General features: G+C 53.4%; 2 protein-coding genes across 6 annotated transcripts in view; one reads left to right on the forward strand and one right to left on the reverse strand.

Annotated features, from left to right (window-relative positions):
• Positions 1-1,842: 1,842 nt before the first annotated feature.
• On the reverse strand, positions 1,843-4,382 carry LOC142905797 (uncharacterized). The gene is made up of 2 exons (XM_076052931.1): positions 3,473-4,382; positions 1,843-3,069 (listed from the first exon to the last, which is right to left on the reverse strand). The coding sequence occupies exons 1-2, from the start codon at positions 3,801-3,803 to the stop codon at positions 2,792-2,794; spliced, it is 609 nt and encodes a 202-aa protein (XP_075909046.1). The 5' UTR covers positions 3,804-4,382; the 3' UTR covers positions 1,843-2,791.
• A 3,984-nt stretch (positions 4,383-8,366) lies between these two features.
• The window catches only part of LOC142905918 (fructosamine-3-kinase-like), a 48,571-nt gene continuing 41,802 nt past the window's right edge, over positions 8,367-15,135 (forward strand). For 2 of the 5 annotated variants that reach the window (XR_012929933.1, XR_012929934.1), the window contains exon 1: positions 8,367-8,604. The gene's annotated coding sequence lies outside the window, so the exon portion shown is untranslated. The remainder of the gene's footprint in view (positions 8,605-15,135) is intronic. The other 3 variants (XR_012929935.1, XR_012929932.1, XR_012929936.1) reach the window with 2 other exon arrangements.

The following is a 15,135-nucleotide window of genomic DNA, read 5'->3' on the forward strand; positions in this document are numbered from 1 at the left end:
CATGCCGGCCTTCATAGGTGCTGCTCACTAACAGTACTTTCCCCAACAGTCTATTAAGGCTATACGGGGAGTCTTTGTCTGCGACGTGCGAATGCAGTGTACTCACCTCCGCCTCGCTCTGCTGGCGCAGCATGTCCAAATGCTGCAGCTGTGAGCGTCCGATCTGTGCGTTTTCGCGGTACTGCTCCAGCTCTGTGTGCAGCTCGGCCAGCATACGCTGATACCAAAGAATCCCCGCATGCAGGAATCCCAGCTCCTGGCTCCTTTCGAACAGCTGCTTGGGCCACAGGCAGAGGGACAGAGAAAAGCATTTTAACGACTGTGTGCGGTTATTGTAGAACATACAGATGCAACAACAGACACATTTAGAACCAGAATCTTTATTCATATTGGAGGAGTCTGATGAGCTGTGAAAATATTTTTCACAGATGTCCATACACCATGTTTGACCAAATCACCCAGGATGCACCCAATCTTGTCAGACCATCATGCACACAACCCATGATTACACCTATAAAAGCCCACATATATGGATTAAGTAACCCAAAATCTGCATTAAAAGGTCAGATTAAAATCGCTTCCCAAACCAGGACAGGGAGGGCATGGACATGCACGTAGCAGAGGGGAGCAGATGGTCAGACCCTACACAGCCTGACGACTCAAGTGCTGTGTCACGGTCAGACCTGGGCCGTTCCGGGGCCAGGAGAGCCTGGGTTCTCAGCGGCCGTGGGAACGAGGCTGGGAGCATTACCTGACGCAGAGTGTCCTCATTCTCAGCTTGGGACGTGGTCAGCTGATCCTGCAGCGCCGACAGTCCCTGTTGGGGGGTGGAGAGCTCCGGCTGGGCACTGGCGCGCTCCGCCTCACTCGCTGCGAGCTCCTCCTTGCTCGCCTTGAGCTCCTCCCTCAGCCGAGTGATTGTGTCCTCGTCCTCCTGAGCCTTAATACAGGCAACGTTCGTTTTACCATCGTAATCATCACCATCATCATCATGAACAGCCATGATCCGTCCACCGCTGAATGTGTTTTTGTGATACTGCTGGATGAAAGTTTCCCTGAGCCATACCGGTCATGGGAATTAATTGATCATACTTCATCACACTGGTCAGCACGAAGTGGTACACCCAAGACTGGGTCAGATTTCACTGGCCACCAATGCTAGCCATGGTTGGTAATCAAACTCGGACAGCTTGGTTCAGAGTGCAGAAGGCTCATCACAGTAAATTAATACGTTGTATATCATCATAAATATTTCGCCGCACAAGGGTCTCCTCCTCTTGTGAACGCTGCCACAAATGTCTTAAAACTCAAACTTTAATTATCTTTATTTTACCAGCTAAGGCCTACTGAACTATATAGCTCTTTTTCAGAAGCGACCTGCCCACAAATGAAAGTTCAACGAAGTGGCTTATCATGTGGAAATGTATTGCAGCTATAGAATCTAAACGCACGTTTCTAAATGTGGAGGAAGAACCGGAGGACCCGGAAAAAATCCACGTGACCACAGGGAGAACATGCAAACTCCAAATATACAGGTGTCGGGGTTGGGATCAAACCCACAACCTCCTGCATACAGGCGAGGTAGTTAACATCTCGCCACCGTGGCGCCCCTCTTCAGTGCCAATCGCGGCTTCACCACGCGTGCCCTTGCGAGCCGATACCTTCTTGGAGTTGCGCTCGAACTGCTTAAAAGCATCGGTGAGGGTGAGCCGGACCTCCTCCAGCCCTGTCGCCAGCTCGCAGGCCTCTTTCCGATGCGCGTCCTGCTGCTGCGCCTTCTCCATCCCAAGTGCCTGGACGTGCCCCTCCGACTCCTTCAGCTACAGGCACGCACACGTTCCACAATGCTGGATTCATGTCTGGGGAAGTATACTGAATATGGTGTGCAGAATGTGGAAATCTTTTCTGGGTTGGAAAAGACCCAGCTGTAATTAAGCCCGGCTTGCAAACAGATAAATAATTACCACTTAAGTCATTTAAACTCTGTGGTGTGCATATAGCTGTGTGTCTGCAAGCCTATATTGTTTCTCTAACAAATGCAAGCCAATCACATTTTAGAAAAAGTCCTGTAAACTGCAGCTGACTTTATAATTAAATTGTATTTATTCTAACTGAAAGTATGAAAATGTGAGAAAATACATTCGCAACTCTGAATCATGACAAATTATGAGAGGTAGTGAATTAGTTAAAGGCCTAGTCAGGAATTGCCTTGTCTAGTGTAATTACCTCATCCAACATTCACATATCTGCAGACAAAATTAAGAGCCATGAGGGGAGGACCGATCCTGTGGTCACAATTATACATTTTGCCATATAGAAATGCATTATCATACTACATTCGAAAAAAACATTCTGGCTGTCTGCCTTCCTGGCTGCATCCATATTACTTATATAACCACTTCAGGTTTCAGCCACCTGTGATTAAGCCAGGTTCACATGTGCAGTGAGTTAATGATCTCAGCCTGATCATCAATGACTTCACAGAAAAGCCCATGAAAACAATGTCGGCTTTACACTACATCGAGCGAAGTTCCAGCTCTGAAAACCAAAGATCCGACTGTTTTGTGATGAACATTACTCATTACTCTCCATAGCAGGGCAGATATCAAAGTATTTCCTCCTATTGGGTGGGTACCAGAGGGCACTTAAATATTTCTCAGAAGTAGTTATGTGATTTATGCTTCTGCAAACCATTCTCTAACATGAAACTTGAATTTGGAGCTTTCGTGACTGCAGGAATTATTCTTTGGTTTTTATTATTAATTTTATTATTTCTTATTTCTACGTGACTTTACCTAAAAAAACATTCTCGAACATGCGATGGTGCACTGCTCAGGCGATGAGGACAGGCCTCATGCACACACATGGAGGTGGGGCGGCTGCCGCATAAGGCTCTGGTTACCTGGTGCTGCAGCCCGGCGATCTGGCCGTGCATGCACTCCATCTCAGCATCCGTGTGCTGAAGTGTGTGCTGCAGCTGCACCACCTCCTGTGCCCTCGCGGCCTCCTCTGCCCTGGAGACTCCCAGCTCGGCCTTGAGAAAGTCCGTCTGTTGCTCCAGAGAATTGCCTGTCGGAAGGGACACAAAACCATGGCGATGAAGACAGTACAGCCACCAGTGGCAGCAGACAGAGAAGGAGCAGCAGCTCAGGAGGAAGAGTACCAGCAGCGGGAGTAGTAGCAGACAGAATAGGTCTGAGGTCCCTCAGACCTATTCACCAGCTTGCATGCAAACACAGGGTCCAGAATAATAATATATGCACAGGAAGGGCCTAGTGAGAGAGCAGTTAGTAAACCCAGTGCAGTCCTATGTTAGACAGCGGAAGTGGTCCACGTGGGAAATGAAGTAAAAACGAGGAATTACTCGTTTTAACTCGTAAAAAGAAGTTATTGGTGCACAGTGCTCGACAAAAATTAGTGTTCAATGGGTCCGTGGATTCAGAAAGATTTTGGAGCACAGGCCCCTACCCACCGGTCTCCTCGCAGCAAGCGTTAGCCTCCTGCAGTCGTTGCTGCAGCTCCAGTACTTCATGCCGCAGGTTGTCCACCTCAGTCTGCTGCACCTCTTGGTTGGTAAAGAGGTCGCGCATGTTCGCTCTCAGCTCCGCGGCCTCGGTGCCCAGCCGCTCGGTTTCAGTCCCGCGCTCTCGCGCCTCTTCCCGCGCCGCCACCAGGTCTGCTTCTGAGCGCCGCAGCAGCTCGTCACGCTCCTTCAGCGCCTGCGGGCGGAGACGGGCAGCATCTAAATTACACGTAATTACAACATGTAATTTGAATATATTAATAAATTGTTTAGCATTCATCCAAAATATTGAGAAAATAAGTGGGCTTGGGCAGGACACATTGCTGTTGCAAGAAGGGGGGTGGCTGTTGCGAGAGTGGAGGCCTCACCTTCTGGAGGATCGTGATGTGCACAACGTGAGCGTCGTACTCTGAATCGTCGTGCATATGTGATGCACGATATTCGGCCAGCTCTATGTATGCCAGATGCAGAGTCGCATCGTGCTCACGCCTCAGCTGCTCCTCGCGCTCGCCCCACCGCACTGCTTCCAACTCCACCTGCAGGCTGTTGATGGCCTGCGAGTGTGCCATTAGCTGCTCACGGGCAGAAGGGCACAGTGTCACAGGCACGTGCATGCATAGGTGGGCATCCCTTCATCACAGACACATGCAGCGTGCAGATGAGGACAGGTACAGACATACAGACACACGGAGCATGTAGTTGTACAGAGAGATAAGAGACTATAGACATGGGCAGGAGGCACAAGAAAATAAATTACAGATGCAGAGACATACACACAAAGACACAAGCAAGTCATACAAATTTGGACACATTATGGAAAGACAGTGCATGTGGAGAGAGATGTACATAGCCAAAGGCAGAACATGCAGAGGGAGACAAGATAAGAATGCGGAGACACGGGCATTGAGTACAGAGACGCTCATACAGGCGCCTCGCATGCAGACGGACGCACACGTGCAGTGGATGCTTTTCAAGATGAAAATAAGAAATTGAGATTCTATTGTAAACAAATCAAGAACTTCAAAAATATGCAAGGTAAACACCTGTGGTCTTATTGAACATACCACAATCACGTTTAAAATATTTAGAATGATAATAGAAAGTCAAAAAATAGAACCATGATACATTGTATACATCAATCAACGATTGGTAAGCGTGCATACAACATGGCAACGTTCTTCATCATAAGATAATGAAGAAACTCGTTGCACCCAAATGTTCATCTTCAAATTGAGTCAATATTCAAAACAAATAACTCACAACGCCTCCTCACACCATGTCGGTCATGGGAATGTGTTTGACTATACTTCCCCATGCTGGTCAGCACCGTACAGATGTATTAATCAATAAAACATAATACATGCACATTATGTGGGGAGATGCTATGATACAAAAATTTAGTTTGATCTGCTTTTATCTTTTCATTTTCAACATTATTGGGAATAAAACCATGGACCACTCGCTACAGTGAATTTAGCAAAATTTATTACGGAACCAAAATATAATTCGATGGGTTTTTTTGTGCACTCATTTGCAACTAGACTGAGACCATTATGCTTGAGAATCCGGTTTAATCACTGTGGTTGGGCGGCTGTAATCCACATTCAATCCTGGCATCTCAGCCATGCTGGCACAGCATGTCTGACCCCTGGGGCACCTAGCTACCTCCCAGGATGCACTCATTTAATGTGCCATTTCCTTGACGTTCAGATCGTAACTCTGAATAAAAACTCAACGCATGAATCAATAATGATGCACTTAATAGGGCAGAGCTTCTAAAAGGTGATGTTTCAGGCAATGGCCTTCATCGCATCAGAGAAGTCAAAGCAGTATCCATTGCAGCGTTATTGACGAATATGTTGAGGTTTTGTTATCTCTGCTTGTGTGCCACGCAGCTTCACAACGTGAACACGTTATTTGGGTCTTTCGGTAAGGCCATGTAGATACAAAAATAATAAAAAAAATAATAACAATATCACGACATTTCGATCGCAACACAAGCAATCGTCATCAAGTGAAGGATATGGCAGGAGAGCTGCCGAGGCAGGAAAAAATATATGGCGGGAGCGCTGCTAAGGCAGGGAGTTAAAAAGGTTTGAGATGGGTGTAGCTCAAGGGTCAGTGGGCAGGGCTTGATGAAATTTGCATGTAAATGTAAGATCAACGAAATCTTGACAAACGAAGTTTCATTTTAGCCCTGCTCCGTGTAACAAGGGGACAGGGGGGTTGGTGGTGGCCACAGTACCTCCTCAGCATGGTTTTTCTTGAGTTGGTGCAGCATCTCATGGAGACTCTTCTCTGTCTGGCGCAGTGCGCCACGCAGGGTGGCGAACTGCGCTCTTGCCCTGCTCAGATTGTCCCGCAGGGTCGATACCTCCCGGGACAGCTGGTGCATTTCTTTCTCCGGCATTTCCAACTGCGACGGGAGCAAGGGCACATGGCACGGGCACGTTAGCGCCTCCCAGCGTAAATCCTGCCTTCAATCGCATTGTGACATGCCATTCGCCATCGGATGGTGGAGACAACACCATGGCACATGGCAAGTGAGGTGCCTAATACACAGGTAAACACACATAGGACAGATGGGCTGACACCCACACACCCAAGCAAAGGCAACACCACGATTCCCCGCACAGCCTAAACAGAGTGGTAGAATGCGCAGCAGCGCTGGCCTAGGAAACGCACCCACACCATCTTCATTTACATTCGCTCAGCCAATGACTTACGTTTATTCGGGACCTCGGGGTCCCGCCATAAGGTTAATTTGATATTCAGTTTTATCACAGTACGCTCTGAGCCACACAGCGCTCGCCAATTTTTAAAAGACAAACTCGTCCGCCGACGTGTTTGCTCCTCCTTGGTCTCTCTGCCTTAGCCCCAAAATGTCTGGGAATGTCAACATGCCAGTGATAAGGCCGGTCGAGGTGAGTGAGCATATGGCGGTTACACTGGTGAGTACAGTACGTAATACTTCCTGATGCTATTATTAAAAAAAAAAATTCGTTTGATGGAATGTTTACCATCTGTTTTATTACTCTTATAAAATAGCGCTGATACTCCAATGAAGCCCTCATTTATTGTTCATAAGAGATAACGCTGTCGAGAAGTCATCCCCATATATAATGGTATAACCCTTTTCGCGCTGATTTCCTGAATGCTCACTTCTCCACATAGGCAACTTGAGCGCTAAGCGAGACTGCCTGTATTCATTTCAGCCTAAGTCGACATAGGGGAGTCCCAACACTGGCTCAGATATCCCTCGCCACTGGTGTTAGCAGGTATTTGTGGTTCATGCGGACTTGCTGCCTTGTAAAAGGTGTCAATCTGGTGTTGGGGCAAAGCTTTTTTTTATCATTCCATACACGTTTGCATTTTAGCTGGTAAGTGGCAGAGTGGTGGCCTCCACTCCAGCCTAGATTTGTGTCTGTCCCCTACCTCTCTTACCGAGTACAACTCCTCTGACATCAAAACACAAGGGGCCGTCCATAAATGACGTCATGCGATTTTGGACCCCTCCCCCTTTGTCACACGGTGTCACAAAAAGTCAGACCCCCCCCCCCCCCCAAAAAAAAAAACATGCTTCAAATCGCTTTAGTTCATAGTTCCATTTATTTGGTATAGCCCTGTGAGCCATTCAGCTCTTGAATCGGGTGCAACCGCAACAAACAAAAACATGAACAAGAAAACATCTTAAACTATTGCCATTGTAGTTCGTATTAATGTGGTGCTGCACTCTGATGTAGAACATTTATTAAAAAGTCTATTTAATTAAGTAGAACGTGTTGTCTATTTTTATTTAAAATTGCGCATTTTGATGTGACATCACATTTCTCAAACCCCCCCCCCCGTCACACATCGTCACAAATGTCTGCCCCCCCCCAAGTGCGTGACGTCATTTATGGACGGCCCCCAAGAGGTGGCACTACGCACCTACACTGTTGACACATTCATTGTCTCATGTGTTGCTTTCTCAACTGTGGTCTGTTGAAGAATATCATGTATATTCTTGCCGACGCAGATAAAGAAACACAGGTGCTCAGATCGCTGGCTTTGCCCGAATTACAGGCCAACACGCAGCGATAAGGAGCCCGCAGCGCTGACGTAATCAAATGCAGCGCTGACGTAATCAAATGCAGCGATGACGTCATCAGATGCAGCGATTACGCCATCGACTACAGCGATGACATCGATTAGTGATGACGTCATCAATTACAGAGACGTCAATTTCAGTGAAGAAGGCATCGAATACAGTGATGACGTCATCTATGGCAGTGATTACGTCACTGGCTTTACCCAAAAAGGGCGGAGCCAATGGCTCGGGCGTTATTGCGTCACCAAACGTCACGTGACCCCCAGGCACACCAGCTGGGAAATGGCAGTTGACACGAGATGCTATCACCTTGGCAACGCAAACAAGGACCAACTGCCCAGAGAAAGCTTTCTCCGACTAAAATCCTTGATGAAACTCTCAATCTGTGATCTTAAACTATGAACCTCGTTACCCACGCATCAAGCGCTCAATTTAAAGTAAAATTTAAATATTTTAAAAAATAATATTTTTTCTCGATGTGATCACAGTACTCTATTTGTTACTTCGTATAACTCCAACGCAAGAGGTGGCGCCACTCACCTCCACTGTTGACGAATTTGGAGTCTCCAGCGTCGCTTGCATCTGCTGCCGTCTCTTGAAGAACTTCATGGCTCCTGTTGGGGGCGCAAGAGACAAACGCAGCCGCTCAGCTCGCTCGCCCTGCCGGAGTGACGTAACGCCATTGGGGTCGGAGGTGAGTGCGCAGGAAGTGACGCATTTGGCCCCGCCTACCATGGGCGGAGCCAGATCACGTGCCCCCAGGCACCCTATGGGGGCAGAGGAAGCTGCCTCCGTATCAGCCAGGGCTCAAAGTTCTCGACGCGGCTTTTGCGTCTGCGATTTGAAACTCGGAACCTCTTCACCCACGTGTCGAGAGTTCAATGTTTGAATGCAATTTAATCGAGGCCACTGTCTTGGTATGGTACTTTGACTGTTGGTGTTTTGCCATCTTGCCCAAGCTTGGATTTGATGTTGACAAATCTACAAGAAGGTATGAGCTTGCACAGTTTGATTTTACATGATATTTATTCGTGACTTGACTACATTTTCTCAATCCTTACTCGAGTATCTTTAATTGCATTTTGTTGTTGATGCAACTGGCTAACCCGACCCTTCTGGACGTGTGTGAAAGAGAACGTCAAAACTCATGTAAAATACAGATTCTGATTTATCTACACGCACACGCAGAAGGCAAACGCGGGTACCTGGCCTCTATGCAGCAGACACGAGTAATTTATTATCTTTCAGGATGTTATTTAGAACTTTATTGAATGTTATGTCACCAACCAAACATCGAGCATAGCAACAAATATCATGCAACACTCCGGAGACGGACACCTCCCTTACCGACCTCACCTCGTCCTCCTCACCCCTAGCCTCGTCCTCCTCACCCCTAGCCTCGTCCTCCTCACCCCTAACCTCGTCCTCCTCACCCCTAACCCTCCTCACCCCTCGCCCTCCTCACCCCTCGCCCTCCTCACCCCTCGCCCTCCTCACCCCTCGCCCTCCTCACCCCTCGCCCTCCTCACCCCTCGCCCTCCTCACCCCTCGCCCTCCTCACCCTCCTCACCCCTCGCCCTCCTCACCCCTCGCCCTCCTCACCCCTCGCCCTCCTCACCCCTCATCTTCTCACCTCGTTCTCCTCACCCCTCGCCTCGTCCTCACCCCCGTTCTACTCACCTCGTCCTCACCGCTCGCCTCATCCTCACCCCTCGCCTCATCCTCACCCCTCACCTCGTCCACCTCACCCGTCGTCCTCAACCCTCACCTCGTTCTCACCCCTCGCCTCTCGTTCTACCCACCTCGTCCTTACCCCTCACCTCGTTCTCATCTCATCCTCACACGGCTACCTGCACTCTATGTAGTAGACGTGAATAATTGACTATAATTCAGATTGTTATTAATAACTTTATTACATGTTTTGTCACGAATCAAACATCACCTCCTCCTCACCCTTCACCTCGTCCTCACCCCGTCCTCGCATCTCGCCTCGTCCTCCTCACCCCGTTCACCTTCACCCCTCGTTCTCACCCCTCGCCTCGTCCTCCTCACCCTTCACCTCGTCCTTCTCATCCCTCAGCTCGTATTCCTCACCCCTCACCTCGCCCTCACTTCGTCCTCCTCACCCCTCACCTCGTCCTCGCCTCGTCCTCACCCCTTGCCTCGTCATCTTTACCCCTTAGCTCATCCTCCTCACCCTCACCTCGTCCTTCTCTAACCCCTCGCTCTCCTCACCTCGTCCTCACCCATCACCTCGTCCTCCTCACCCATCGCCTCGTTCTCCTCAACCCTCGTTCTCACCCCTCGTTCTCCTCACCCCTCACTTCGTCCTCCTCACCCCTCACCTCGTCCTCGCCTCGTCCTCCTCACCCCTTGCCTCGTCATCTTTACCCCTCAGCTCATCCTCCTCACCTCGTCCTCCTCACCCCTCACCTCGTCCTCCTCAGCTCGTCCTCTCAACCCTCACGTCGTCCGCTTGACCTTTCACCTCGTCCACACCCCTCACCTCATCCTCACCCATCACTTCGTCTTCCTCCCCCCTCACCTCGTCCTCCTCACCCCTCGACTCGTCCTTCTCACCCCTCATCCTCCTCACCCCTCGTCCTCCTCACCCCTCGCCTCATCTTCCTCACCCCTCGCCTCATCTTCCTCACCCATCGTCCTCCTCACCCCTCGTCCTCCTCACCCCTCGACTCGTCCTCTCACCTCAGCTCGTCCTCTCACCTCAGCTCGTCCTCCTCACCCGTCGTCGTCCTCACCGCTCACCTCGTCCTTCTCACCCCTCACCTCTCCCTCGCCTCGTCCTCCTCACCCTTAGCTCGTCCTCACTCCTCGTCCTCCCCTCCCCTCGCTGTCCTCACCATTAGCCTCGTCCTCCTCACCCCACACCTCGTTCTTCTTACCCCTCATCTTGTCCTCCTCACCACTCGACTCGTCCTACTCACCCCTCACCTCACCCTCCTCACCCCTCGTTCTCCTCACCCCTCAGCTCGTCTTCCTCACCCCTCACCTCACCTCGTCCACCGCACCCCGCGCCTCGTCATCCTCACGCCTCGCCCACCTCACCCCTCACCTCGTCTTTCTCACCCACACCGCGTTCTTCTTACCCCTCACCTCTTCCTCCTCACCCCTCGACTCGTCCTTCGCACCCCTCACCTCCTTACCTCTCGTCCTCCTCACCCCTCGTTCTCCTCACCCCTCGTCCTCCTCACCCCTCGCTCTCCTCACCCCTCGTCTTCCTCACCCCTCGCTCTCCTCAACCCTCGTCCTCACCTCGTTTTTCTTCTCACCCCCCGTCCTCACCCCTCGCTCTCCTCAGCCCTCGCCTCGTCCTCCTCACCCACACACCTCGTTCTTCTTACGTCTCACCCCCCGTCCTCCTCACTTCTCATCCTCCTCACCCCTCGCTCGTCCACCGCACCCTGCTCCTCATCCTCCTCACCCCTCACCTCGTCCTCCTTACCCCTCACGTCGTCCGCTTGACCCCTCACCTCGTCCTCTTGACCCCTCACCTCATTCTCACCCCTGACCTCATTCTCACCCCTCACCTCGTCCACCTCACTTGTCCTCAACCCTCACCTCGTTCTCACCCCTCACCTCGTCCTCACCCCCACAGCTCGTTCTTCTTACTCCTCACCCCTCACTCTCCTCAGCCCTCGTCCTCCTCACTCTCGTCCTCCTCACTCGTCCTCCTCACCCCTCGTCCTCCTCACCCCTCGTCTTCCTCACCCCTCGTCTTCCTCACCCCTCGTCTTCGGCACCCCTCGTCCTCCTCACCCCTCGCCTCATCTTTCTCACCCATCGTCCTCCTCACTCCTCGTCTGCCTCACGTTTTACCTCGTCCTCCTCACCCCTCGACTCATCCTCACCCCTCACCTCTCGACTCATCCTCACCCCTCACCTCGTCCACCTCACCCGTCGTCCTCAACCCTCACCCCGTTCTCACCCCTCGCCTCTCGTTCTACTCACCTCGTCGTTACCCCTCACCTCGTTCTCACCTCATCCTCACACGGCTACCTGCACTCTCTGTAGTAGACGTGAATAATTGACTATAATTCAGATTGTTATTAATAACTTTATTACATGTTTTGTCACGAATCAAACATCACCTCCTCCTCACCCTTCACCTCGTCCTCAGCCCGTCCTCGCATCTCGCCTCGTCCTCCTCACCCCGTTCTCCTTCACCCCTCGTTCTCACCCCTCACCTCGTCCTCCTCACCCCTCACCTCGTCCTTCTCATCCCTCAGCTCGTATTCCTCACCCCTCACCTCGCCCTCACTTCGTCCTCCTCACCCCTCACCTCGTCCTCGCCTCGTCCTCGCCTCGTCCTCACCCCTTGCCTCGTCATCTTTACCCCTTAGCTCATCCTCCTCACCCTCACCTCGTCCTTCTCTAACCCCTCGCTCTCCTCACCTCGTCCTCACCCATCACCTCGTCCTCCTCACCCATCGCCTCGTCCTCCTCAACCCTCGTTCTCACCCCTCGCCTCCTCACCGCTCGCCTCGTCCTCCTCACCCCTCGTTCTCCTCACCCCTCGTTCTCCTCACCCCTCACTTCGTCCTCCTCACCCCTCACCTCGTCCTCCTCACCCCTCACCTCGTCCTCCTCACCCCTCACCTCGTCCTCTTCACCCCTCACCTCGTCTTCCTCAGCTCGTCCTCTTCACCTCACCCCTCGCCTCGTCCTCCTCACCCCTCGTTCTCCTCACCCCTCGCCTCGTACTCACCCCTCACTTCATCCTCCTCACCCCTCACTTCGTCCTCCTCACCCCTCACCTCGTCCTCGCCTCGTCCTCACCCCTTGCCTCGTCATCTTTACCCCTCAGCTCATCCTCCTCACCCTCACCTCGTCCTCCTCACCCGTCACCTCGTCCTCCTCAGCTCGTCCTCTTCACCCCTCGTCCTCCTCACCTCGTCCTCCTCACCCCTCAGCTCGTCTTCCTCACCTCGTCCTCACCCCTCAGGTCGTCCGCTTGACCTTTCACCTCGTCCACACCCCTCACCTCATCCTCACCCATCACCTCGTCTTCCTCACCCCTCACCTCATCCGCTTTACCCCTCAGCTCGTCCTCCTCACCCCTCGTCCTCCTCACCCCTCAGCTCGTCTTCCTCACCCCTCACCTCATCCTCCTCACCCCTCGTCCTCCTCACCCCTCGCCTCATCTTCCTAACCCATCGCTCTCCTCACCCCTCGTCCGCCTCACCCCTCGACTCGTCCTCTCACCTCAGCTCGTCCTCCTCACCCGTCGTCGTCCTCACCGCTCACCTCTCCCTCGCCTCGTCCTCCTCACCCTTAGCTCGTCCTCACTCCTCGTCCTCCCCTCCCCTCGCTGTCCTCACCATTTGCCTCGTCCTCCTCACCCCACACCTCGTTCTTCTTACCCCTCATCTTGTCCTCCTCACCACTCGACTCGTCCTACTCACTCCTCACCTCACCCTCCTCACCCCTCGTCACCCCTCGTCCTCCTCACCCATCGTCCTCCTCACACATCGTCCTCCTCACCGCTCGTTCTCCTCACCCCTCGTTCTCCTCACCCCTCAGCTCGTCTTCCTCACCCCTCACCTCACCTCGTCCACCGCACCCCGCGCCTCGTCATCCTCACGCCTCGCCCACCTCACCCCTCACCTCGTCCTTCTCACCCACACCGCGTTCTTTTTACCCCTCACCTCTTCCTCCTCACCCCTCGACTCGTCCTCCTCACCCCTCGCTCTCCTCACCCCTCGTCTTCCTCACCCCTCGCTCTCCTCACCCCTCGTCTTCCTCACCCCTCGCTCTCCTCACCCCTCGCTCTCTTCACCCCTCGCTCTCCTCAACCCTCGTACTCACCTCGTTTTTCTTCTCACCCCCCGTCCTCACCCCTCGCTCGTCCACCGCAACCTGCTCCTCACCAACTTATCCCTCGTCCTCCTCACCCCTCCTCCTCCTCACCCCTCGCTCTCCTCAGCCCTCGCCTCGTCCTCCTCACCCCCACACCTCGTTCTTCTTACTTCTCACCCCCCGTCCTCCTCACTTCTCGTCCTACTCACCCCTCACCCCTCGTCCTCCTCACCCCTCACGCCTCATCTTCCTCACCCATCGTCCTCCTCACCCCTCGTCCGCCTCACCTTTCACCTCGTCCTCCTCACCCCTCGACTCGTCCTCACCTCTCACCTCAGCTCGTCCTCCTCACCCGTCGTCGTCCTCACCGCTCACCTCGTCCTCCTCACCCCTCACCTCTCCCTCGCCTCGTCCTCCTCACCCTTAGCTCGTCCTCCTCGTCCTCCCCTCCCCTCGCTGTCCTCACCATTTGCCTCGTCCTCCTCACCCCACACCTCGTTCTTCTTACCCCTCATCTTGTCCTCCTCACCACTCGACTCGTCCTACTCACCCCTCACCTCACCCTCCTCACCCCTCGTCCTCCTCACCCATTGTCCTCCTCACCCATTGTCCTCCTCACCGCTCGTTCTCCTCACCCCTCGTTCTCCTCACTCCTCAGCTCGTCTTCCTCACCCCTCACCTCGTCCACCCCACCCCGCGCCTCGTCATCCTCACGCCTCGCCCGCCTCACCCCTCACCTCGTCCTTCTCACCCACACCGCGTTCTTCTTACCCCTCACCTCTTCCTCCGCACCCCTCGCTGTCCTCACCCCTCGCTCTCTTCACCCCTCGCTCTCCTCAACCCTCGTCCTCACCCCCGCACCTCGTTTTTCTTCTCACCCCCCGTCCTCACCCCTCGCTCGTCCACTGCACCCTGCTCCTCACCTCCTCACCCCTCGTCCTCCTCACCCCTCGTCCTCCTCACTACTCGTCCTCCTCACCCCTCGCTCTCCTTACCCCTCGCTCTCCTCACGCCTCGCTCTCCTCAGCCCTCGCCTCGTCCTCCTCACCCCTCGTCCTCCTCACCCCCACACCTCGTTCTTCTTACTTCTCACCCCCCGTCCTCCTCACTTCTCATTCTCCTCACCCCTCGCTCGTCCACCGCACCCTGCTCCTCATCCTCCTCACCCCTCACCTCGTCCTCCTTACCCCTCACGTCGTCCGCTTGACCCCTCACCTCGTCCTCTTGATCCCTCACCTCGTTCTCACCTCGTCCACCTCACTTGTCCTCAACCCTCACCTCGTTCTCACCCCTCACCTCGTCCTCCTCACCCCCACAGCCCGTTCTTCTTACTCCTGACACCTCATCCTCCTCACCCCTCGTCCTCCTCACCCTTCGCCTCATCTTCCTCACCCATCGTCCTCCTCACCCCTCTTCCGCCTCACCTTTTACCTCGTCCTCCTCACCCCTCGACTCGTCCTCACCTCAGCTCGTCGTCCTCACCCGTCGTCGTCCTCACCGCTCACCTCGTCCTCGCCTTGTCCTCCTCACCCTTAGCTGGTCCTCACTCCTCGTCCTCCCCTCGCTGTCCTCACCATTTGCCTCGTCCTCCTCACCCCACACCTCGTTCCACTTACCCCTCATCTTGTCCTCCTCACCACTCGACTCGTCCTACTCACCCCTCACCTCACCTCACCCTCCTCACCCATTGTCCTCACCCATTGTC

The sequence above is a fragment of the Petromyzon marinus genome, chromosome 59 (genome assembly GCF_048934315.1).
Source record: "Petromyzon marinus isolate PM22_M1 ecotype Great Lakes invasive population chromosome 59, UKy_Petmar_22M1.pri1.0, whole genome shotgun sequence".
NCBI classification, from domain to species: domain Eukaryota; kingdom Metazoa; phylum Chordata; class Hyperoartia; order Petromyzontiformes; family Petromyzontidae; genus Petromyzon; species Petromyzon marinus.